Source organism: Python bivittatus, unplaced genomic scaffold (assembly GCF_059951505.1).
Source record: "Python bivittatus isolate LINGU-HERP-01145 unplaced genomic scaffold, Pbiv_v1 ctg000590_np1212, whole genome shotgun sequence".
Lineage (NCBI taxonomy): Eukaryota > Metazoa > Chordata > Lepidosauria > Squamata > Pythonidae > Python > Python bivittatus.
This window is the reverse complement of record NW_028277086.1, coordinates 31,610,422-31,635,557: the sequence shown is the minus strand read 5'-3', so window position 1 is coordinate 31,635,557 and position 25,136 is coordinate 31,610,422. Positions and strand designations below refer to the sequence as shown.

General features: G+C 37.6%; 1 protein-coding gene across 12 annotated transcripts in view; it reads right to left on the bottom strand.

Annotated features, from left to right (window-relative positions):
- STAU2 (staufen double-stranded RNA binding protein 2) overlaps positions 1 to 25,136 on the bottom strand; it is a 169,537-nt gene that overhangs the window by 7,798 nt on the left and 136,603 nt on the right. The window contains exons 14-16 of one of the 12 annotated variants that reach the window (XR_015797607.1): positions 15,994 to 16,067; positions 9,562 to 9,637; positions 8,555 to 8,743 (exon numbers count right to left, since the gene is read on the bottom strand). The exons of 8 other annotated variants lie outside the window; for them this stretch is intronic. Coding sequence is in view for 1 of the 4 variants with exons in the window: in XM_088149236.1 (XP_088005362.1) it covers positions 16,035 to 16,067 (33 nt within the window). In the remaining 3 variants the exon portion in view is untranslated. The remainder of the gene's footprint in view (positions 1 to 8,554; positions 8,744 to 9,561; positions 9,638 to 15,993; positions 16,068 to 25,136) is intronic. 3 more of the 12 variants (XR_015797608.1, XR_015797609.1, XM_088149236.1) reach the window with 3 other exon arrangements.

Here is a 25,136-nt window from a genome sequence, read left to right as displayed (position 1 = left end):
AAAAGAGATCTTCAGTATGGAAGATAAGATGGATTCTCAGGGCAAGCTTTATGTAATTGGTTGAATACCGTAGTCCTCCAATTACAACAGCAATTGGGACTGGAATTACTGCTGCTAAGCGATGCGGTCATAAAACACAATATCACATGACCACATCACTTAGCAACAGCAATCCTAGGCAGTCCCGATTGCCGTTGTAACCCCAAGATGCATGGGTCATTAAGCAGGAAGAGGTAAGAGTCCCAGGTAAGGAGCGTGGGGGGGGGGGGGTGGGGTGATGGGAGGCTGGCAGAGGGCTGCACACAGGCGGGGGGTGCTGTGGGCAGGAGAAAAAGTGGGGGCAACTTACCAGAGCGACTTGTGACCTTTCCTGCTGGCTTCCCTGTTGACTTTGCTTGTAGTAAGCCGGAGGGAAGGTCACAAATGGTGATCACATGACCGTAGCTCCCTGCAATGTCATAATTGTGAGCCGGGCACCCAAGCACCCAGATTGTGATTATGTGACCATGGGGGTGCTGCAATGGCCGGAACTTCAAGGACCAGTCATATATCCATTTTTTCAGCATTGCCATAACTTTGAACTATGACTGAATGAATGGACATAAACTGAGGACTACACTTAATAGCTCCTAAAATAGTTTCCCAAGAAAATAATTTCCCAATAATACTTGGTTATGGATGTCTTTCTGCTTTATCTCTATAAAGTGGTCAGGAAAGGTAAGACTTATTTCCCATTACCTTCCTCCTTTCTATGGGAAAACTTTAAAAATCCAGTATAATCGTTATTTCAGAAAATACAAGCAGACTCTTTCTATCCTGTTTATTTCTGCTTCAAAGAATGCTAAATACAGGCAACCTTTTGGTCACGTTCGAGAAATTATCAGATCATAAGCAAGTTCTTTTTTTACTTGAATTCACAGTCACCGACTTTAGCAAGAAATCTTGAATATTCTTCTGCTATCAGAAACTACCACACCCAGCTGGTTACATTTCACACAGACAAAAGTCAATATTTCTCCTTAAAATGTAATTTCAAAACTGTTATTCATAATATATTACAAGTTTTAATTAGCAGACATTAAGCCCTTTTCCTATGACCTTGTTCTGCCCCATTTATATTAATTTGATTTAGGCAATTTATATGAAAAAATATTAATATTTGCACAAAGCGTTATTTATTTGGCATGCATTAGAGATGATTTAAAAGTGTATGTATATGTATAAGGAAAGATTAATGTACCAGTGCTTGTGTTCAAGTACAAACTAAAATACAATATTTAAATCATTTAAGAATGACATAATGCTTACCACCAATTTCAGGCTACATTATTCTAGGAAGATAATATTTATATAGCAAACAATTTCTGTAGAAACAAATCTGACTACTGGCATCACGTGGAACTATTAGCAAGGATTAGTTGTTCATAAATTTTTCAACTTCCAAAATATTAGGAAAAAACATTTTCTTAAAAAATAATCAACATCAGTCAGGAACATCTCTTTCCACCATCTCTTGCTTTTACCAATATTGATTTATTGTTTGAATTTGCCAGTGTCTTCTTTTGAAGATCCAGCCAATAAATGTTTATTCAGTCATTGAAACTTTTATAACCTACTCTGTGCTTCCCAGTGGACATATACTCAAGTAGGATACACACAACAGATATTACTTCGCTACACTATCAGTGAATCTATGAGTTGCACAAGGCAGTATAAAACTTCAGATGAAGTTTGAGCTGTAGCCACCAAAACTCAAAAGTCAGGATGAATACTCAGACACTTACCTTCAAATTATAAAAGCAGCCTGATCAACTAACCAGAATTTCCTAACCATAATGTCACAGATCTTTACATAAAAGAACACTCCTAATAATGGGATACAGAGAATCAATCCCCTTTGCTTTTCATAATGCTCAGACAGTTGTACAAAGAAGTTCTCCTCAAATATTTCTAATCCACTTACCTTTTAATGTTGAATTTCCATTTTTACCCCAAACACAGCCAATACTGCTCGTTATCTGCCACACTGATTATTCCCAATATTAAGCAGATAATCATAATATATTTATTGACTTACTTATTCTAAGCAAAAGAGAAGATTAAAGAAAAATAAACACTTGGTTATCCTGACTTTTATTACACTGAGTGTAGATTTCTCCATAGTCAAATATAAATTCATGGCTCATAGTTCTCTGTAAATAGGGGCAGCTGTATGTCTTTTTACTCCTTCCAATCCAAGAAAATGTTGGAAAGAAAGTATGTAAAAGGAGGAGGGATGGGATATTATCCATCTATCCATCAGCATAACTCTAAAAACTGAACAGAACAGCACTAAATTTGGAGGAGGAGGTGAGATGCAAAAGAAAGTGTTCAAAAATAGGCTGCAGGGAAAAAAAGATCCCCAAAATCCCACCCATGTATCATTATGGAAGACACCTTTGGGCAATGGCTTGGAATGTTGACAACCATTCCATTGTAAGTGCCTGCATTCTCCTCCCTCCTGGTCATGTGACCCAGATCAGTGCGCATACAACCTACCCTGTGCTTCCCAGTGGACACATACTCAAGTATCATACACACAATAGATATTACTTCACTACACTGAAGAAAATATAGATGCCTCCTATGGCTGCTGCTGATAAAGAGGGTGAGAAGAATTCCTGAAGTCATGTTCTGCATGCTTTCCCTATCTTGTTTTCTCAGTTATATAATCAAATTACATATATAACTAGGAGGAATACCGAGGTTTTCAGTCCAGATGATTTTCCACTCAAGCACCAAAGTTGCTGCTATACCTATTTTGGGCACTTTTTTTTTTAAAAAAAATCATCTTTGTTCTTGCCAGTTTTTGTTGTGGTCCCCAAATCTGATAGCGAATCATAATCTTTAATGTAACAGAAGGGAAATTATTAAATACTGATATTTACTATGTTTAATTAATTACATTTTAACTATATTTAGATTCTATTAATTTGAAATGTTGCCTTAATTCCTCTGATGTCTCATACCTCTGCTTTAAATGTACGCTAATCTAGCTGCCTTCTTGCCATTAAAAAAAATTAAACCACAAAATCAGTAAAGTGATCTCTCATTTGCATTCTGAAGGGATATGATGGTATGGCAGCAAAAATGCCACCTCGTGCACAACCAAGCACTAATCATAAGCACAGACAACCCCGAACAACTGGTGGCTTATGAATATCCCAAGCACTACAATTCCTGCTATTGTGATAATTTATCCAAACTAGGAATTTTGTGTGCCTGAGTGTGTGGGCACCTTTGAGTCAGTAAGTCCATGCAATTCTCTTGGCAACATTTTTCAGAAGTGGTTTACCATTGCCAGCCCAGTGTCTTAACTACTACACCTAACTGGCTTTCAAACCAGGAATTATTGATAGCTATACCATAGCTAAGTGATTTACATTTTAACTAGTTCACATGTAGAAGAACACTTCTTAAATGAACCATCCCTGAATCTATTTAATATGGGATGTATTTTCTCTAATGTGGAATAAAATTTATGAAATATATTTTAATTCCTTCCTAATTAAATTAGCTGCAATAAAATTCTATCAATTATTTTTACAGACTGCTATTAACCTTTTGAAGGCTTTAGAACTTTAGAAGGTTCAAGTCTTACAATGAGGAAATGTATAAAGTTATTATTAAAGTTTTAATTTCTTTTTGTTTAATAATTGTTAAAAAAATCATCCCATTCACTCATAAGTTATCCTAGAGTTCAAGCCCTTGGGGAAGTACATAACTGTAACAGAAACAATAGAATTGATGAAAAGTTTCAACAAGACGGTGACCCCCTGCCAATGCAAAGCCAATATTGTTTTCATAGTACCTCTTAGTCCCAGTCCACTCTCTTCCATGCCTATAACAACCTCCTTCCCATTGGCATCCATTACATGTAATAATATGTAAAGTTGTACATGTGGAAGGGTGGATATTGACTCAGAGCAGTGCCCTCTGTGAGTAAATAATTTATAAAGGAAATTCAATGTGCTCTAAATCTTGAATCCATTCCCCCCTCCCCCAATACACTGAGGTGGAGAACCATAAAACAAACCCATTTGTTTTGCTGGGATGGTTTACAGAGGGAGATTTTTACTATTTGTTTTGCTTTTATTGAAAGATAAAAAGGAAAACAACACACATACACAATTTTTCACTTTAAAGACAGGCAGGATATAATTTCAAAGGTCTGTTTGTTTAGCTACAGAGGCTTTTGCTTTAGAAAAAAGCCTTGGAGTATCACATTTATTTTAAGAATATATTAAGAACAAGAAGAGAAAGATTGTATGACTCTGCTCCCACAACAAAAGACATTTACGTTTAACTGCCTGTCAATCTACATAGAACCTGACATCTTAAATTATTTGTCAACAGCAGCAAATTATTTGACCACAGCAAACAGCTACCTGCTGAACTCTAATTCCAGATTAGGCTGCCCATTTTAGTGTAATTTACAAAAAGCGCTTTAATGCTCATGAGCTAATTACAACTGGGCTATATTAATGTATAAATCTATACATCACCTTTTTAATTGTTGTATAAGGTAGAAATCAAACCTTTTAAAATAATTATATATTTTTTTCACAGCCATTCTTTGAAGAAAGCCCTGCCTTTTCAGGTGTTCACAGCAAACTGAGATTATGTCAAAATGACAACATGTATGCAGTGATATCATGATACAAAGCTCATCCTTATGTACTCACACACCAACATCTGACATGGAATTTGCATTATGTTGACACTTTTCCCTTTGTTTCCCCCACTCACAGATGCCTGTGCCTCCTTTATTTTACATTACAGGGTATAAAATTATTTGTCCAAGGCAAACTGAAGATTTCAGAGCCGATCAAGGCTTTGAGAACCACTCTACCTGATCTATCTATGATTGTTCCATGGTCATTTTGGCCAACCTGCTGAAGGTCTTTTCTATTTATATTACTTTAGAAGGCAGATTGGTGCATATAAATAAGTGTATACTGTAGGATTGCTCACCATGCAAAGTTAAAAGAGTGACCACGGTCCCTACAACCCCCTATATAATGGTCTGTTTGATTGATTGATGGTGTTGAGACCTCCTTTTAATGATAAAAAAACTGCCAGAGCAGTTTATTTAAGATCAACCCATTTAAAAGAAACCACAGAAAAATGGGAAAAAAAGATGGGAATCAGTTCTTAAAGTTACAATTAACAATTATATGGAATGGAAATAATTTAGGATAAAGAAAGCCAAAGGCAGCTAGTAGGTTATCAAGAGTAACATAATCCTCTCTGCCTTTTTCTCCTTCAATTGCAGTCTAACAGAATATCTGCTTTTGGGTGCCCATATTTGGAATGAGGAACCTGATTTAATAGAGTTGTGTCCCTTTTCTCTGAAGTTCTTTAGATATGAAACATTTATTTCTTTCCCTAAGATGATCACTTATTTGGTCAACTACGTGGCTCACAGCAGAGTCCTCTGATCTGCAAAGCAGACCTTCCAAACTGCCTTAGTTTATCTGTAATATTTTCTGTATTTTCTTCTTTTGAACAGTGTACCTTATTGTGATTCCAAATGACACAATCTGAAAATGTAAAACTTAGAAGAAATGTAACTATGAGCAATAGTAAATAGTGCCCAAAATATGGAGTTTTATGAATATTTAAAATTTCCACAATTGGGCCTTGCCTTTAATTTACACTGGAGTAAAACAAGACCAGGGTCTCTTTCAAGAACTGCTAGGAAGCCATTCACACTGCAATTTTGTCCCTGATAACAGCTGATGTCCTGTCCACATCCCATTCCAATCTCTCTTAGTTCCTTTAATGGAAGTGTCTATAAAGATCCTCCTTAAAATATGCTTTTCCAGCACACTTAATGTCTTTTAATGTCTTTCCAATTAAATCCAGATGTGAAAAGCTTAAGGAACAGTTCTCAGGACTGAAAAAGATGACATAAATCTTGCAGCTGACAGAGATCCCACTGAGCTTGGTTGGGGAAACTCACAGAGGACTTGTTGTGGGCCAGGAAAGCTGCTGGGTATAAAGACAGATGTGTGCACTCCTATTGAAAATGCTGAAATAAAGAAAAGCCTTCTGAAATAGACCAGGATACTGCAAATCCTACAAGAAGATCAGCCCAATCCTGTGGGGATCGCATGTACCCAGTGAGGCTGTGATCTCTCACAGTTCCCATTACCCCAGCACAGTTAATTAGTACAGTGAATGCTGAGCATTTCACAGGAGGAGGTCCTTCCCCAACTTTCTTTCTTAATGAATAAAAGACCTCCTCTTCTACAAGATCATCACATGCTGATTTCAGTGGGAGTCAAAAGATTTGTATATTTTGCAGGATGTGTTCATCACCCTACAGAATCCCACCCAACTTCCTGTCCTTATGCAAAGCTGTCCATGGCCTGCTTTTTGGAGATTAAAAGAAAATACTTACAAGATGCCATATTAATTACAGATTTTCACTAATCTGATGAGAATGTATTCACTCCCCAAACTGAACAGTACTGCTGTACTGTTTGTGCAGCTGGCAACTGCCATTATTCCCAAAAGTAATTTCTACACAATAAGTGTTTTTTCCTCAATGGTTGGTAAGAAGTGGATTATTCTCCACATTATCCATTTAAAGGAACTGAAAAAAACATGTCCATAAACTTTAGCTTCCAAGGAACAGTTGATTCTAAAGCTACTGAAATACATTGCAATTTTTCTTTCAATATTCACTAAAATATAGAAATAAATAAAACCCAAACAGTGTCTTTACAAGGATTAATATATTACTGAACATAGGGCATAAGGCACGTGCAAATGAGAGAATTTCCAAAATGAAGAGATTTTTGGGTGGAATTGTGGATGATCACAGTAAAGATACTCTATGGCAAATGAGGTGCCTGGCTTTAAGTGTCTCAGCATTATAGAAAAACATAATGAGCCACATTATCAAGCATGGTTAATCAAACTTTGAGTGTGATGGTGATACATCAACTGCAGCAAAGATTCCAACCACACAGGTTATTATTGTTCAAGTCTCTACAACCTTAAAGTAACACTACCTGAAACACAGGTAACCAACTCTGCAGAACATTGACTGTATTGTTTGTCTTTTTTCATCTCACAAACTACTGGCTGTATAAAGCTCTTACAAAATGCCAGTAAAGTACTAGCTTAATACTTGGAATCTAGCGGCCTTGTGATCATTCCCTGAATCTTCTGAACTTAGAATAATTATGATGTTTCCAGAGTGATCTAAAATTCACTTTGTGAATATTGTTGGAAGAAACAGCCATTTTTAATCTCTTCCCTAGTGCTAATAGGGACCATTAGAGAGGTCTTAATTTATGCTTTTTTAAAGAAAAAACATGTTTTTATAATGTAGAAATACTAACTTTTAAATTATATATTGCTTGTTCTGGCACACTGCCAATAGTTAGGTATTCAAAATACTACATTTCTCGTTCAGTTTATTGTTTGAGGAAGCATGATGGGAAAAAAACCTATAAACGATTCTATATAATGTAACACTCTTAAATGTGGTTCAAATGGTTTCAGAGTGTTACATTATAAAGAATTATTTATAGGAATCATAATTATGATAAATTAAGAGATACCAGTGAAAAAGAGTTCTTCTCAAGGACTCAGGCACTGGCGTCTGCAATAATTCTGCTTTATGCAGCAGTCCTATCCCTATCATTACAGCAGAGGAACTAGAGCTCTACGTGGCTCAGGAAATCTTTGAGTTTGAGCCCACCCCACAGAGCTTCTTCAACATTTTCTGTGCACTGTAATTTAATGTGACAAAATGTGAAAATTATTTTTTAAAAAAAGGGGGGGGCACATTCACTTATTTGAACTTAATCATGTTCAATATTCAACCAGGCCATTTCTTTGTCTTTATTCTTTCTACTTTTGAAGGTACTGCCCCTGGTGCACCATTCAAAGACCATGTCTTAGCCCCCAAATTTTGTGTGCCTCTGCCTTAACACAAGATATTAATGTTTGTAAGAGTAACATTAAGGGATATTACCTGGCAATAAAATAATTACTTATTGCACATACTTTTTGGTTAAAAGACAGACAAATGACAGTGAATCAGCTCCTTCCAACAATTTTGAACAAAGTCCATCTCTGTTCTGTGTTAATTTATAACGCTATGTATATCACACTGAAACCATCTATGGCTCAGAAAAAATTAGAGTGCACGGGTATGGGATGATAAGGTCAAAAGCAATAAACTGTACTCAGAGCTGAGACAGGGATACGAAAGAAAGGTCACATTTGTTCCTGGTCACTGATTTATGTAACCCAGGTCTGCTGCTCCTGTTGTAAACTCTGTTACAGCTCACAATGCCAAGTAAACCTAATTTTCCGTGTTTGGCAGCTAAGAGCTGAATTTTAAGAAAGTGGGGTGAAAATAAAATGGGGAGACTGACTGGCTAGTATCTCACGCCTTCACTACAATGCATTAAGACAGCCAAAATTTTAAATTGTTAGAAAGGGTTTGTTTGATCTCTCCTTTTTAGATTAAACATGACAGGGTCTGATTTACCTTTTCTCCCTTGAAAGTTTCTGGCAACTTTGGGGAACCAGGAGAGTGCTAATAAAGCGGGTGGCTGCTGTTGTCTTTCCAGCCCCCACTGGGTGTAGCACTACTTCATCATAGGCCAGGAAAACGCATCTCAGATTTCAACCTCATGGTGTAATTGCTCATTCAAGACTCTTTAGTAGTTGCCTTCATCTGGTATAGAAAAAAAATGTGATTTTTTTTTAATAGGGAGTACACTGAAAAACTCCATCATTTTTTACAGTTTTGTATTTCTTAGTAAACTCTTATTATGCAATTTTTAGTTTTTAGTCTGATGATATTGTGTGATTGTATAGACCTTCATCATAGATGAATCATATGTTTATAAGCATTTCAGGGTTTCAATCACCAAACAAGTTGATCCAAACAGTTAAATTGGCAGAAAATGATGAATTCTACCAATGGTTTTTCTTGAAGTATGAATATTATATAGAACTATAAAGAGCATCTTTACTTAAACTGAATATTTAGTTTTGATGGACCCAAAAGCAGAATTATATTAATTTTAGTAAATAAGAATTTCACATATTTAGATATCCTCTCATATAAAAGCAGTAAGGTGAAATTCTAAGACATAATTTGAGACTGTAACATATTTGAAGAGCACTAGATTTATAAAACAACTCTTCTATGACTAAGAGGAACACAGGAGACTAATTGTTTCTCTTCCCCATTAGGAGAGAACTAGGTGATGTGAACATGGACAATTGGTGATGGACAGTTTTTAGAGCTATTTACTGCCAGGCATTTTTCCAACTGGCTAAAACTTATGACACTGCTTAACTCAGCAATTGCAGATCCACTTTTTCTCTAATTATCCAAGAGCCAGTGTGGTGCAGTGGTTAAGATGCTAGAGTAGGAACAGGGAGACCCAGGTTCTAGTCCTTATTTAGGTGTGGAAGCTGATTGGGTGATTTAGGGCCAGTCACTTTCTCTCATACTGGAAAGTTGAAAAACATCTATCTACTAACCTGCAGTGCACTGGCTTGATAGAGTATGATCCTTAACCTTCAGTGAAGCAGTTTTCATCCTGCAGTGGACTAACTGCTGATGATAAGTATACATACAGACATGAGTAAGCGCGCACACACACAGACACACATATCAAAAATCAACAGAAGAGAATATCTGTAGCTCAGGGTTGAACTGTGGAGTTCTTGGTACTCTCTGAGCTTGGCTGTTTGCAGATGTTTCATTACCCAACTGGGTAACATTAGTCTCATAGTTGGGTAATGAAATGTACTGGGCACTTAATGGGATGAGAGAACTCTATGCCCCTTATGCCCCTTGTGAGAGTGGAGATTGGGAGGGGCTCCCAAGAAGGATCTGGAAGGATTGTAAAGGATGGTGGGATGTAGGAAATATGGAGGAGCTTTATGGGAGTTGAATAGTTCTGAGCTGGTTGGAGTGGCATTCTCAGCCCTTTCGATTAGTTAGGAAGTGATGGAACTGATTGGACCCTGGGATGTGGTTGCCATGGCTCTATCTTTTGTGGGGTAGATGGAGGGAGGTGCTTGAGAGGTCCCCAGTAATAGAGAGAATTTCAGAACAGGAAGATATGACTGAAGGCATTAGCTAGGTCATTCCAGAGGAAGGATGGCTGGTAATTTGACACCACTCATCTTTTTCCAGCCCAATTGCCTCAATCCTGGGTGTAGGTAACTGGAATGCTAGTGGTTTCAGGCTTTTCTGATAAATGCTAGGTCCATTTGTAATCAAACTTGATCATGGACAACCCAACAAACCTGGTGTGTATTACCAAAACTTGGTTAGGTAAAGATGGTGACATTGCTGTCTCAGAGATCTACCTTCCTGAGTTTCAGGTCCTATATTACTAGTAATGCCAAAGCAGGAGAAAGGTAGTGATGATCTTCTGTAACAGTTTGGCAGTGGTCAGAGGCCCTGGTCTAAAAGTCTGTGAAGTCCGCATGTGATACTGGGCTGTAGGGACAAATTAGGGATCTTCCTTATGTATCACTCACCTTGCTGAATAGCAAGGTTCTTTCCTGAGGTCTTGGACAGCATTACAAATCTGCTTTTGGAATCAACATGGCTTCTGTTGCTGAGGGACTTCAGTCACAATATCCTGAGTGAGGTGGTTTAGGAATTCACAGCAATCAATCAATCAATCAATCAGTCAATCAATCAATCAATCAGTCAATGACTGCTTTTGAGCAGGCCCTCCCTGTCCACAGACCTCAGGGTTTACTGAAGAGCTACACAAAATTAAAAGACAGAAGAGATGTCTAGAATATTGGAAGAGGAAAACCAGAAGTGAGCTAGACCTTAGGGGTAAAAGTTCATGTTTAAGCCTACAGTGTGGCAATAAAAGCAGTGAGTAATTATTCTTTAACCCTATTGTATTGCAAATGGTGCTCCAGTGGGCTTTTGTAAGATGGCCTGAGTTATGAACAAAAAACTTCCCGCATGCTGCTATGAAATGTCTGGCTAACCACTGATAAATGCTCAAATTCACTCTGGTCTAGACCCCAAATGGCAAAATATGAGGAGGTGTTTGGATAGTGCCCTCTGACATTATTTGGGATTCATTTTGGCTTGTTGATTCTGAGGAAGTAAAGAGAGTATAAACTCTGCCACATATCTAGACTGGACTCTTGGATTATCCAGCTCATTCGGGAAGCCAGCAGGGGTATGAATGGTGTATCTCGGAGACAGTTAATGCCTTGCTAAACAAGCAGGTGCTGCTGTAATGGTACGTGGGAATGACCTTGGGAGATCGGGCAAGAGATGCTGCCTAGGGAATGGTCAAATAAGTGGAAACATAGCTATGTTTCACACTATGCAGCTGTGAGCTATGCTTCCTCTTATCTGATCATTCCCTAGGCAGCATCTCTTCACCCAGTCTCCCAAGGTTATTCCCACATACCATTACATCTGCTAACCATTTTGAAAGAGGCAGAAATATGCACCTTCCTGATGAGGCCCTCCTGGATTCAGCTGTGTGAAGCAACTGCTGTCTAATCTCCAACCTTCTCCTTTGGGGAAAAGTTGTACAAAAAGTTGTACAAAAAGACTAAAATGGCAGAGCACCCTAGAAGAAGAGCATGGATGGGATTTTTATTGTTCTATATCCCTCCTACATGCTCATACCTAGGTCATGGTTAATCTCTGAGTAACTCTCCCTTTGCTTGCCTGTTTAATATAAAAGTCAATGTATCTATCTATAATAGCCTTAAATGCTATATTATCTTCCCTGTATACATGCCATGAATACTTCCCATGACATTTGTTCTCCTGGAGTTGTAATCTTTATTATATCAATGAATGCACTTTAGTTCACAAAATGTATGTCTCCATAAACTACACATTCTCAAGGTTGCTCATAATGAGCATGCTTACACATCTCCCCAACATGGGGTACATGGCCAAACTGTTAGAATAACAGTTCAATCAGCATTCACACTTCTCAAAAGCTAAGTGCCCTGCATTATAAAGTGTTCTCTTTCTGAACACAAGAGATGCCCAGATTCTTGTGTATCATTATCCAGACTCCTTATTAATTGTAAAACTTTTTTTTGTCAACAGTCAAATGTATATGTTTGCTCATCTTCAATCTCTATAACCCTATATAAGAACTCTGTTGACCAGTCTCTGGAGCTCTTTGCTCTCAACAGCAGGAGATCAGTAGCTCACTGCAAGTTGCTAGCTTTAATTAAACTATTGTTGGATCTTCTCTAATCATTGGGCAAGTTTTTCCACAAGAGGAATATCTAGATTCTTTTCCATTAGGGTTCAGGTCTATGCTTGGGATAGAAGCTTCACTGGCAACTTTGATGGATTACCTTTGTCAGGACTTCAATAGACAGGGTGTGCCTTTCTGGCCATTTTAGATCTCTTGGTGGTATTTGATACCATTCATTATGGTATCCTTCTGGACCATTTGTGAGTGTTGGAGCTAAAGAAACTGTATTACAGTAGTTGTGCTCCATCTTGAGCAGGTTGCAATAGTCAGTGGTGGAGGGAGAGAGGTCAACCCATTGGTTGCCCCCTTGTGGTTCACTGCAGAGTCATATCTATCTCATGAATTTTAACATCTATATGAAGCCACTGGGATAGGTAATTTGTCATTCCAGTATGAGGTATCATTAGTATGCTGATGATGTTCAGATATACATTTCCACCCCAAGCTGGAGATGTTGTAGAAGTCTTGACTTAATGTCTAGAGATCACTAGAATCTAAACAGAGACAAACAAGTGAAATTAAATACTAGCAAGATGAAACTGCTCTTTGTCTAGAAACCATCTGGCTTTCAATCTGCTCCAGTGGTGATTTTGGATGGAAAAGCACTTCCTCTTAAAGAGCAAGTCCATGATTTAGAGGTTCTCCTAGAATCATGGCTACTCCTAGAGAAGAAAGTGGAGACTATATTCATGGGAGCTTTCACTAGCTTTGGTTGAGGTGGCACCTGTGGCCAGGAGGGCCTTTGCACAATGACATGTTGGGTGCCAGTTGCACCCCTTCCTGGACCAGGAGGCCCTGCTCATGGTCACTGATACCTTAGTCACCTGTCACATGGATTACTGCAATGTACTGTACATGGGGCTGCCCATGAAGAGTATCTGAAAGCTTCAGCTGGTACAAAATGTGGCTGTGCAGGCAGTTATTTGCATCCCTTGATCAGCACAATTTACATCTCTGCTCCACGGGCTATATTGGTTGCCAGTTTGCTTCCAGGTACAATTCAAGGTGCTGGTGATGGCCTATAAAGCTCTTCATGGCATGGGACCAGGCTGTTTGAGGGATTGCCTCTCTCCAATCACATGTACCTATCCCATCAGGTCTGGAAGGAGAGGCATGTTCTGGGTCCCAGTGGGAGCATCATCTGGTGGTGAGAAGAAAGCTTTTCTCTCAGGAAGAGAGCTGTTGTGGCATCCACCCAAAACAGACTGGCCCCTACCTTGCTGGCTTCCCATGAGGCCCTGAAAATGTGGTTTTGCCATTGGGAATGGGGACCCAAGAGTGGGTAGAGCCTGCAGTGGCTGTATTGATTGTTATTGATGGATGTTAGAATACCTTGGCTATGGTTTTTGTTGAATGGTTTTTATTGTTCTTAAAATTGTTTTTGTATTGTTTTGGGTTTTTTTATTTTGTTTTTTAATTGTTTTGAGCTGCCCAGAGTAATGTATTTGAGAAGGATGGCTATATAAATGGAACTAATAAATAAATGAGAGGTGTTATGCCTGTAAAATACCAGCGTTCCAAGCCTGGCCTGGCAACTAATGGGCTTCTGAGTACAATTCTAAATGCTAGTTTTGTCCTCCAGGGCTTGACATCTTGGTATCTCTAAGTCCACCTGCTTAAAACATCCTGTCCATCAGGTCCAGGCATCCTGAGTAAGGATGTTAACCATACTACTTGAAGTATAGGTGGGAACAGGAGCCAGTGCTTTTCAATTAAAGGTCCATCCCACTGCAACAGCCTTCTCTTAGAAATACATGTGATGCCCTTCATTCTGATGTTCAACAAAGCAATCAGGACCAAGCTTTCATAAAGGTGTTAATTGTTAAAATTGTTGCCAGAGGAGGGATGCCAAGGAATATTTTATTGAACTGTGTCATTTGATTCTATTTAACTGCATTTGTTAAATTTTGGCTGCCTCCTATTTTCCCCACAACAACGACTCTGCATTCTAGCTAATGTTACAGTCTAATCATTCAGCTACATTGCCTGGTAGGATATGCGGCCTTCTAGAAAGTGCTCTGCATTCCGTTAGGGAAGTTATTTCTGTTACTAATTTATTTTTTAAAAGCCTGTTAGTTGCTTTTACAGTTCAAATGAAAGAGGTTTGAATGTAAAGCCTAGGGCTGAAATTAGCCCATATAATCTGAGTATAATATGCATATTCCCACAAGAAATCTGGCATGATTATTCACATTTGTCCACCACCTGGTCACCATCTGGTCATCATCTTGCTGCATGTTTATAAAATTTGTGTATGGCAGATAGGCCATGTGAATATACCCTAAAGTGTGTGATTTCTTTTTTCTTCCTTTAGGGTTTTCAACCAAAAACATCTGGTTTATTTGCTCACTCATGAAGAAAACTGCTTGTAAAATAAATTTCAATTCAATCTATTATAATCAGTAGATTACTGCTGTGACAGCCCAACAGGTGTTTTGAACTTCAGTGGCATCAACATACCTATTTACTTAAATAGCAGACTATTAAATAACTCAGAGAATCAGTTGTCATATGCCTTCTTTTCTCTTGCAAATCTATGGGTAAGTACAAATCCTTCAACAACAATAAATCATATGGAATGTGTGTTTGTGTTTGTGGCAAAAAAATAATTCTGGCTGAACAAGAAGCTGACAAAATGAATACAAACGTGAAAGGTGTGACTTGGTATAAGAAGGCTTCATCTGTTCATAATAAGGGCATTATTATTTACAGATGAGGAAGTGATACTATTTGTTCAGTCCTACCTATGAAGTTCAAGCAGGTTATGGAACCATGCCTCTCAATACAAAGTCAATTCAGTAACTTCTGAGAACATGAGAAGATGTTTCAAACTAAGTCAAGTTATGGTCCATCTAGCCCAAGACTGGATGATCTTTTGCGATTGCAGCACTAAGTATTTGGAAAGAGCCTGAGGACTGCAATGGAGAGGGTGTTGATGCAAAAGGATGTGGCTGGGGTTGTTGAGTTTTATTTTCCATGGTTTGAGGAAAGAATTTTGAAGTGTACATTTGTAAAAGCAAAGTTAAACTTATGTTTTAGCAATTATGGCAAGAGGAGACTCCTGGGTTGCATAAACAGGGCTCATGAGCCATGTGAAGTCCTGGGGCAGCAGATTGCCTACCTTTGTTCAGATTAATATTGTTAAAATTGACTGTCAGGTGCTCTTCAGATTTTGGCACCCCACTGTATCAGGAAATGCTACAGATTGGATACTTTTTTCCATGCCAAGGCTCATTGGAAATGGGATTCTGTATCAATTGTTCAATCACCCTTTGTAAGGTTCCTTTGGTTGCTGACTAAAACTTCTACCGCTATTTTGAATTTCATGCACAATACTAGCTTGGCCATCTTCCTTATGGCATAATTTAAAACTTGGGCCATTATAAACCCTGGAAAATGTTCCAGAGAAAATGTGTATACAAGTTAACAAAATACAAACATTTCTTGGAAATACGCCTCTGTTTTCATCCTAGATTAGAAAGACTGTCTAGATAATATGCCAAAGTCACTGGGTCTAATCCAGCAGGGATCATAAAAACTCAGCAGGGGGGCATGCCCTGATGTTGTGCTGACAGAAATCTCCCACAAGTCTTGGTTATCCCCCCACCCCCCATCTACAAGTAATTGACTTTTTGGTTTCACAGACTCATATTAAACTATACAGTCTAAAGTATTGGAAATAGATCTTTTTTTTCCCTACCCTAACAGCAGCCACTTGAGTTGTAGGTGGAGTTGAACTGCTCAAGGAACCTGTTTCTGCAGATAGATCAGTTTCTGTGGAATATTGCAGAGAATATTCTAATTATAAGAAACAAAAACAAAAAAATCCAAAAATCTAAGGCAAGATTATCTGCCCCCCCAACAAAAATCACCCATACAAAACAAAACATCCAAAGCCCTGTTCCCAGTTATCCTGTCAGTCATTAACCTAGTCAAATCTCAGTTACCAGTGGTCCTAGAAGCTTACAATAATTGAGTAAGACACAGTTTTGGGAATGCACAGTCCTCACCCATTTCTCTAGGAAGTGCCTGGTACCCCATGAGCCTTGGCTAAAGGAAAGTACTGGCAAGGCTTCATAACATCTTCAGCCCTTTCCCCATTGGCCAAGCAGGCAGCAGTGAGTGTGGAAGAGAAAGGGAGAAGGAAAAAAGGATAAATAACAGGAAAATTGGCAATATTCTAAGATCCAGTTCACACAAAAATGTTTACATCCCACTCACTTCCAACTCTCTGTCCCTGCTGTCATCTTCCAATCCAGCCCTTTCTACTCTGTTCCTATATGCTGAACTCTGCCCAGCATCACCCTCTCCTCCAACATGACCTCACTGGACAAAAGACAAGATACCAGATGAAGCATTAATAAGCTTCCTATTCCATCTCCCACTAATTTTGGAGTTCTTGTGACACGACATGACCGAAAGTAGCATGACTGGATCTGTTTGGTACTAAATCTAACACAACTGATTCCTTCCTGGAGTTCTCACAACACACTTAATTTCCAACTCAGTCCTCTTAGGAACATAACTAAAAAATTTGTGTAGCATCTGCAAGACTCAGTCATTTATTGTCACATAAACTTTTTATGATGTGTACTGTAGTCCACAACAAACTACATCACAATGTACTCTTAATCTTTAAGATAGCAGAAGACATGCTGGTGTTTCTCTTGTAATCAACTAACATGGCAAAACCTAGTTAGGAAATATAGAAAATATCACTCTTACTTTGAATAAGGAAAACACAAAAACAGGCTATGCATTGTTTAACATTTATTTTCATGATTTTTAGAAGATATAGCGGATCAAAAAACATGATGTGGAGAGAGGAAAAAAAGAATTCAGCAGTGGGAACCACTGCTATTTATATGGATTTCAGACTGGATTGTATCTCCTTATGGTCTGGCTATCTTTATGGAAGGGGCAGGGTTTTTAGATAGTTTGCATAAGTATCTTTGGGATGATATAAACAGAGATAAACAATTTATAAGAGATCATGCAATAATAAGTAACATATTGAATGTCTGGGATAAATAGTTACGTCCAAATTGTTCCCTCTTGCTTTGCTATTAAATGTTTATTTCTGTGAAGAGGAAAGCACTAATACATTTGCTCAGTGGAGAATTAATAACTCATTTAGTCTGCAAAATTTAATTATTAATAAGACAAAGATAAAATCTTTCGAGAGACTTAATTTACAATGATCCAGCCTACCTGACTGGTTTCAGTATTTTCAAATAAGTAGTATTATGCTAAAAAAGTTGCAGAAACAAGTAATTGAATTTCAGAAACTCATAATATGTAATTTGGAACATTTGCTGGGTCTTATCTATTCTTGGCAAAGTATGATTCACAATCCAAACAAGAAAAAGATTGTATGATACACATGGATGGATGTAGAATTTGAATGCAGTATTAGAAATGCAAGGGGATGCGGTGGCGCAGTGGCTTAATGACGCTGAAAGTTGCTGGCCAGAAATGGTCGACACTTCAGCGGTTTGGGCCCAGCCTTCGCATAGCAGAGTGAGCTCCTGCTTCCTCCCCCAGTTCCTGTCAACCCAACAGTTCGAAAACTTACGTGAGTAGATAAATGGGTACTCTCACTCCGGTGGGAGGAAAAATGCTGGCGGTGCCTTGCAAAAGGAGTCGGGAGCAGTTCCCGGTAGCGCGGAAGCCGCGCTTGCCCAAAAAAGGCGCGAAGCAACGGAAACCCCACCTCCTGCGCTTGCCAGCTGGGCTCTGCTCTAGGAAGGAGGCACTGGCAAACCACTTCCGAAACACCTTGCCTTGAAAACTGCAAAGGACTCATCCAAAAGCAGTCACTGCAGAGTCGGTAACGACTGAGTGCAGATTAAAAAAAAAAAAAATTAGAAATGCAACAGTAGGAATTTCAATGGGAAAAGAATATTAAATTTACCCAGAATATTATACTTAGAGAAAACTGGTATAAGATTGTTTTATCATTAGTATATTACACCAGTTCTGGTTGCTAAAAAGGACAATTCATTTTCTTAAAATTGCTGGAAATGTAATTAGCAGTTTCAATATTTTTCCCTACCTGGTGGCAATGCTATAAAGCTCAACAATTCTGGAAAATGATCCATATTAGAATGAAACAAATTTTAAAACTTGAATTCCTATTTCATCCTGCAATAAACTTTACTAAACCATAGTCCCTTCAAAATATACTAACTCAGCTTTTATATGCTAACTGCTGCAAGAATAATACTGTATATCCTTCTCACTGGAAAGGTCATTTGATCCTCTCAGTAGAAGAATGGCTAACTAAGTTGTGGGAGTATGCTTTTATGTCTAGAATAATTTTGTATCTTTAAAGAAAGGCTGTCATAGAATCCAGTTCAAACTGGTAACCTTTGTAGAGTACAACTCAATACATGGATTTTTGTACACAGCCAAAATTTGGTTTCTTCCATGGCTTCTATGGTAGGTGGAGCTGAAGGAAGCCAGTGGTAGAGACAGTTCTAACACCTTTTTCTCTCTTTCTCTCATCTGCTTTTTCTTTGACATCCTTTTTTTTTCTTTTTCAGTTAATAATGGGAACAGAAAGCATACATATCTCTTACCCAAGGCCTAACCTAACATCTTGCAGAAGACTTTTGAAATTAAACTGAGGGCTACATGTGGGAAACATTCTGCTTCCAATTATGGTTGGGCAATGCTTCCACAAAGCCAACAAAAGCAAGGAGATAATAGCTTCCCAACAACTAACATTTGGGTTCTTTTTTTTTTTAATTAAAAATATTATCTTAGTTACTAAAATTCATAATATCAGTTTAAATCCTAAATCTCTTTAATATTATTTTAAAAAACATAGAGAAGACTATGGCCATCACAATTGTCTTGTCTCAGAGAATTCCATACATGGTTAATTTTGGTAATTTTGGTTTTGATTAATTTTATTTTGCTGGTTTTATGCTATTTTATTGTTGTAAGCCATTCAGAGTTGGTTGGAATCGGTCAAACTGAATGAATGAACGACTATGCACTGCATAGCAAAAGGCATCCTTTCTCTCCTTTATGTTACCCATTTTCATTCTACTCTATCAAAGGATCTGTGCTGTGGATTCCAATGATCCCTGAACCCTCTTCCAATGCCCAAAAGTGTTACTGATTTTAGTAACTTGTTTTATTTTTAATGTTGCATTTTTTTAAAGCCAGAAATGCTTTAGTCATCTGTTACTTTCATTTTCCAGAATATTTCTGTGTTAAGCTTGTATGTGTAGAACATAATGATGGTGGACAACTAGAGCTATCACTCTGCTTTGAAGCACGTATCTAACAGAAAGATTGCCCGTGCAAGACAATCCACGCTAGCTGCCCAAAAGATTGAAGACTAATGTGTTATTTTATGACTTCTAAATTTATTCAAAACCCTTTAGAAGGCCATTTCAGAAATCCAAGTGTATTTTATCTATTCCATCATCATTATCGACACGATAACTTCTCCCTGTTAATATTTCAAAATATTAGTGAGGATTTCCCTTTTCAAAAATCAGCTGGATATATTCTTGGCAGAGCATTTTCTTGTCCATGTTTAATAACTCTAACTTTAATAAAAACTTTAGCTTCCATCTATTTATACAAGAGAGATGTTAAGCTTAACATTGCAATAATTTCCTAGGTCCTTTTTAAGAAAAAAATCAATGATCTGTTAGTAACATTCCAGTCCTCCAGCAAGGAAGCCAATTTTAGTGACATCATTTTTATAACTAATCAATATTTTCATATTTGAACTCTTTAAGAACTCTCAAGTATGCAGAATCCAATCTCAATGATTTGTTAATTTTTAATCTTTCAGCTAAGAACTTCACATTCAGGATTTTTTCAAAAAACATAGTTATTTTGTATATATTTATCCTTTATCCTCTGCAATGTGTAAAAACACATTCAGCTATTCTACCTTTGTTGGCTAACAATTTGTTGTTTATTTCACTATTCACTATAGTTGTTCCTTTGTGTTTCAAGAGAAATGAATTGTTTATCTATCCAGGTCTATGACCATAATAAAGATTGATTTAATTTTAAATTGTTTACCCTAAATGTTTTAGCAAAGGTGAGATAAAAATATATTAGCAACAACAACAACAACATGCACCTCATATTCTTTTTGTAATTACCTCATTATTTATGCTCATGTCCTTAGTAAGCTAGAGAGGATTCTTGTTTGGGTTCTCATATTTTAATGAACAGCAAATTGTTCTTGAAAAATGATCTTCCCACTTCCACAATCTCCTCATTCCGAAGATGAATCAACAACTTATGTGGACACCTCCATTCTTGGTAAAGAAAGATTTCGAGTTGCCTGTCTTTCTTGGCTGAATAATTCTGGAAAGAACATCTTAAAGCATCCATGCATTATTTTGTGTGGAACTTATATAAATTTGCTGGGGGGGTTTGTTTGTTAGATTTATATCCCACCTTTCCTCCAGATGCTCAGGGTAGCATTCACTGTAAATTGCTTTCCTAGCATTCAGAAAGTAGACAGGCATTAAAATGAACACCTAAACATGAAGACAAAGAACTGTGGGCTTCCAAAGCCACTAAATATACAGAAACAATTTGTATTCTCTGAAATCTGATTAAATCACACTCCTCAGAACAAAGTCCATTATGAATAACCCTGTTACTGTGTGGAAATAAATAGCTGCTGTTTTAGTCCACTGTATTTTATTTTGTTTTTTAGTATTGTATCTTGAACTCATCTTAAAGAGGCTTTCCCCTGAAATGTAGTTTAAACATTTTCAAAATAAATAAATGCTTTTGTCTGTCATAACTGTTTATCATAGTATTTTAGATTTCCTGAATTGTCCTAGTGTGATTTGTACTGAAATCAAATCTTGGATCAGTATTCTAAAGGCTCTAACCAGAAACTATATTGCTCATACTGAATGGGACTTTTTTCTTATACTACTCATCCCCAAAGAGAAAAGCAGTCCTCTTTCAACACATTTCCCCTAATTCCAGCACACCCATTTCAAGTAGAGCAATGGGTTTGCTGGAGTAACTTGTTTGCTTTAACATTTTTTCCAAACTGTGTTATCCATAGATTGAAGATTTCCAACTATACAGAATATTCCAAAAGCATTGCCCCGCCGCTCCCTGCTCCATAAAGGCATTAGTAGTTTAAATGTCCTTCCTTCCTTCCTTCCTTCCTTCCTTCCTTCCTTCCTTCCTTCCTTCCTTCCTTCCTTCCTTCCTTCCTTCCTTCCTTCCTTCCTTCCTTCCTTCCTTCCTTCCTTCCTTCCTTCCTAAAAGCATTTCTGATAAATTAGCCTGCTTAATGCTTTTTGATCAATGTAGATGGTCAATTAATTAAAGTGTGAGATAGGCCATATGACTGAATTAAAACCTCCTGCTCCATACATGATGACATTTATCACAGAAAACATCCAGGCAGCATATTCTTTTACTGGTTAGATGCTACTAGACATGCAGAAAGCAATGGAGAATGCCTAGTATTCCATGACAAAACTTATGCCTTGCATGTAGAAAGTAGGCCTGTAAAATGTTTTGGATCTGATTCAGCAGAGGTGCTTCAGAAATCATGGGAGCATATATGCAGCACTATCAGGGATTCATTCCAGCAGCCATGTCTGTTTCCAGGACTGTGTAGGTGCTATAGTCATGCAGTTCTGGAAACAGGCATGGTTATTTTAACTGGTCACAGACAGATGCTGTGTTCATGCTCCTTTGCATTACAAAGCACCTTTTTTGAACTGAATCTGAGGGATTACACAGCCTTAGTAGAAAGGACTCAGGGTAAAACATTGTCAAATAAAGGATCTTAAGGAGAATGTTTCTGCCACAGACAAGGGAAAGTCAATACTGCCCAAGACTGACCTGTCTCAGTAAAAATCAGATTCTTACATTGCAGAAAAAGGCAGGACAAGTATATTTTCAGTACAGAATGTCAGCTGACTGGACTGGACATTTCGGTTAAATTGAGATATAGAGGAGAGCAGACTAGTACAACCTAGAAATACCAATGTGCTTAAATCTAAACAAACTGCAAACATAATTTCTTTTTAAATTACATTTTTTTCTTAAATCTTCCTACCCCTAGCCTTAGTTGCCTTTATAAAAGGAATGTATATCTTGGCGAGGCTTCTTTATTTCTAATTTGGATCAGGTTTTTTTATGTGCACTATTAACTTACATACTATACAACTCCCACATGACTGCTTGTCAAACAGATATCTCAGCAACCATAAACAACTCTTTTTCTAATTTAAAGATGGAATTCTTTGTCTTTAAACTTTTAAGTGTAACTTCTCTTTCAACAGTAACATCTTTTAGCTATGGGGAAAATGCACCTACTATTCAACTTCAAGAGTGACTTAAAACCCAAAATAAAGCCTAGAACTCATTAAGAGTTGTGGCTATTATTCAGAAACAGAGAGGGCACATGGTATGAAAATAGCTTTACACACTGAGATAATTCATCTTCATTATATAAATTTGAATGTATTATACTTGAGGGAATACACTTAAAACATCATATAAAATGAGAAAATAATGAAAGATTATGTGAAGATTATGTCTATATATGAGGTATGTAAAAGTTTGTAGGTATGTAATGAGGTACATAAAAGTATGTAGCAATGGGGCAACTGTGTGTTTGTTATGAAGGAATCTGTTGTAAACAGGGTTAATTTCTAGATTTGGTTACACTAAACATGCTAACACTTTATATCTTGTTAAAATGCTTCTTTATGCAATTCAGGGTCCTAAAACAAAGCACGCACATTGTTGGGGGTTGGAAATGAGTGCGGTTAAGTAGAAGTGACAATCAAGTTTCATCCAAAAATAAAAATATTTAATGGAGAGCTCTGGCAAACTCTTCAGAGGCATGGCAGAAGAAAACAATGTGACAATGACATGTCCCACAGTTCTGATTCACAACCCCCTCTGAGACGACAGCCTTCCTCTTTGTATACTGCAGCAGGAAACAACAATAATGAGCAATTCAAAGGAAGTTTGTCTTTCCTAATAAATGTATACAAAAATGACACAAATGGTTTAAAAGAAGCAACACTTAATTTCCCAGAAAGAGAATACAGACTGCTCATTAAGCAAGTGATTCTGCGAAATGCCATGCCAGTAGCTCTCAGGGCCCAGCCAGTGTAGCCTGTAAGGCAACAGAATGATCCGGCACCTTTCTCAAATAGGTCCCGTTGGTCCTGTGTTGTACGAGTTTTAGCTCACACACTTACGAACCCAGAGACATAACAAATTAGAGGCTTCAACAACACTGGTGCTTGTATTTACTCATGCACAGACACAAACAGCTAATATGACGTGTGGCAAATATATGTAACTTTTTAATTAAAAAAAACAGCTCCCTCATACAAGATTGTGAAAGATAGCAGTAGAAATGTTGGATGGCCAGCTTTTAATATTTTTGTTTACCAAATTCTTTTTAGATTCTGTGAAATCTTGCTAAATCCACTTGTATTCTTTCCTCATTCTAGACAAAGGATTACATGTTTAGTTTCATAATTCATTGTTTGCAAGTAGATAATCAAGATAATGGTGGTGATGATGGTGATGATGAGGACAACATTATTGAGACCAGGAGTTCAGCTAGCTTTTTTTCACTGCAAAATACATTTTTCCTGAAGCTTGCCTGTTCTGTGTAATTCTTGTTTCAAGAAAGGGGTTAGAAAAAGATGTTGGCAGACTGGAAGATAGAACAACAATACAAGCTTGAAAAGTAAATGTAAGCTAGTATTTACATAGGTAGCTTTATAGGCTATGCTGCTGGTGCCAAAATCCCTGCTACACTGTACTGAAAATGATTCACCCTGACCAATATGAACAGAGCTTCAAACTGATATGTTTAACTTGCATGCACAATCTGATAAACTGCACATACGATCTGATGAATGTGATGTTGGGTGATTCATTATCTAGATAATTCCAGGTAAAGATTGTTTGGCGCATCTTTTCTCTCTCAGTATTTATCACAGATAGGTTAATCCAGTTCTTAGCCATCACATGCTCAAACCTCCTAATTCTTGTTTTAACTGGAAAATCACGCACATTTTGTTCTGATTAGAGCACTTAAAGTGGGGAAGGCAGCAGAGGAGAATGCTATGCTTTGTTCTTGCCACATTCTTAGACTGCAAATTGTTGGGACAAATTTATCCACGATATAATACAACTAAAGTCTTGTGCCCTGGAGAAATCAGGCCCCTGAAAGTTCAGGCAGCCAATTCCAGGTTTATTCGATCACATGAGAGTGCTTATTCACCCGTTAGGAATCCCATAACATTTTCATTCAACAGAGAATTTTTTTCCTGGATTCCCACCTCTCAGCGAAGAGAAATTAACATGCAATCATGCATGAAGATGTCTGAGCCAGCTGCTGTGTATGTGAAGTACGCCCCAGGTTAAGATTAAAGCATGGTATTGAGCCAAGTAAATTGACCTAACCAGCAGTTTTCTCTAGAAAGAACACTGAACAGAACGATAATACTGCTTTTAATTTCCTTGCGTCAGCAGCAAAGATAACATTTGATCGTAGGTTCACATCATTTACAAAGGAAAAGAAAATCACTTACACACACATAAGAAATTTTATCTACTCGTTAAATTGGCAAGAGAAGCAAGAGGCAGCTAGAAATTTACAGAGAGGAATTAGCTACAAGGATAATGAAGATTTTTTTCCTTGCTTCTCTTTCCCCTGAACTTCATATAAAAAATTCTCTCCCAATACTGATCAAAATACTATTTGAACAGCAGAGATTAAAGGAAGGCACAAAGTATTTATCATATTCTTTTATGTTTCAGTGAATTCTTGAGATGTAATACTGAGATCTTTGG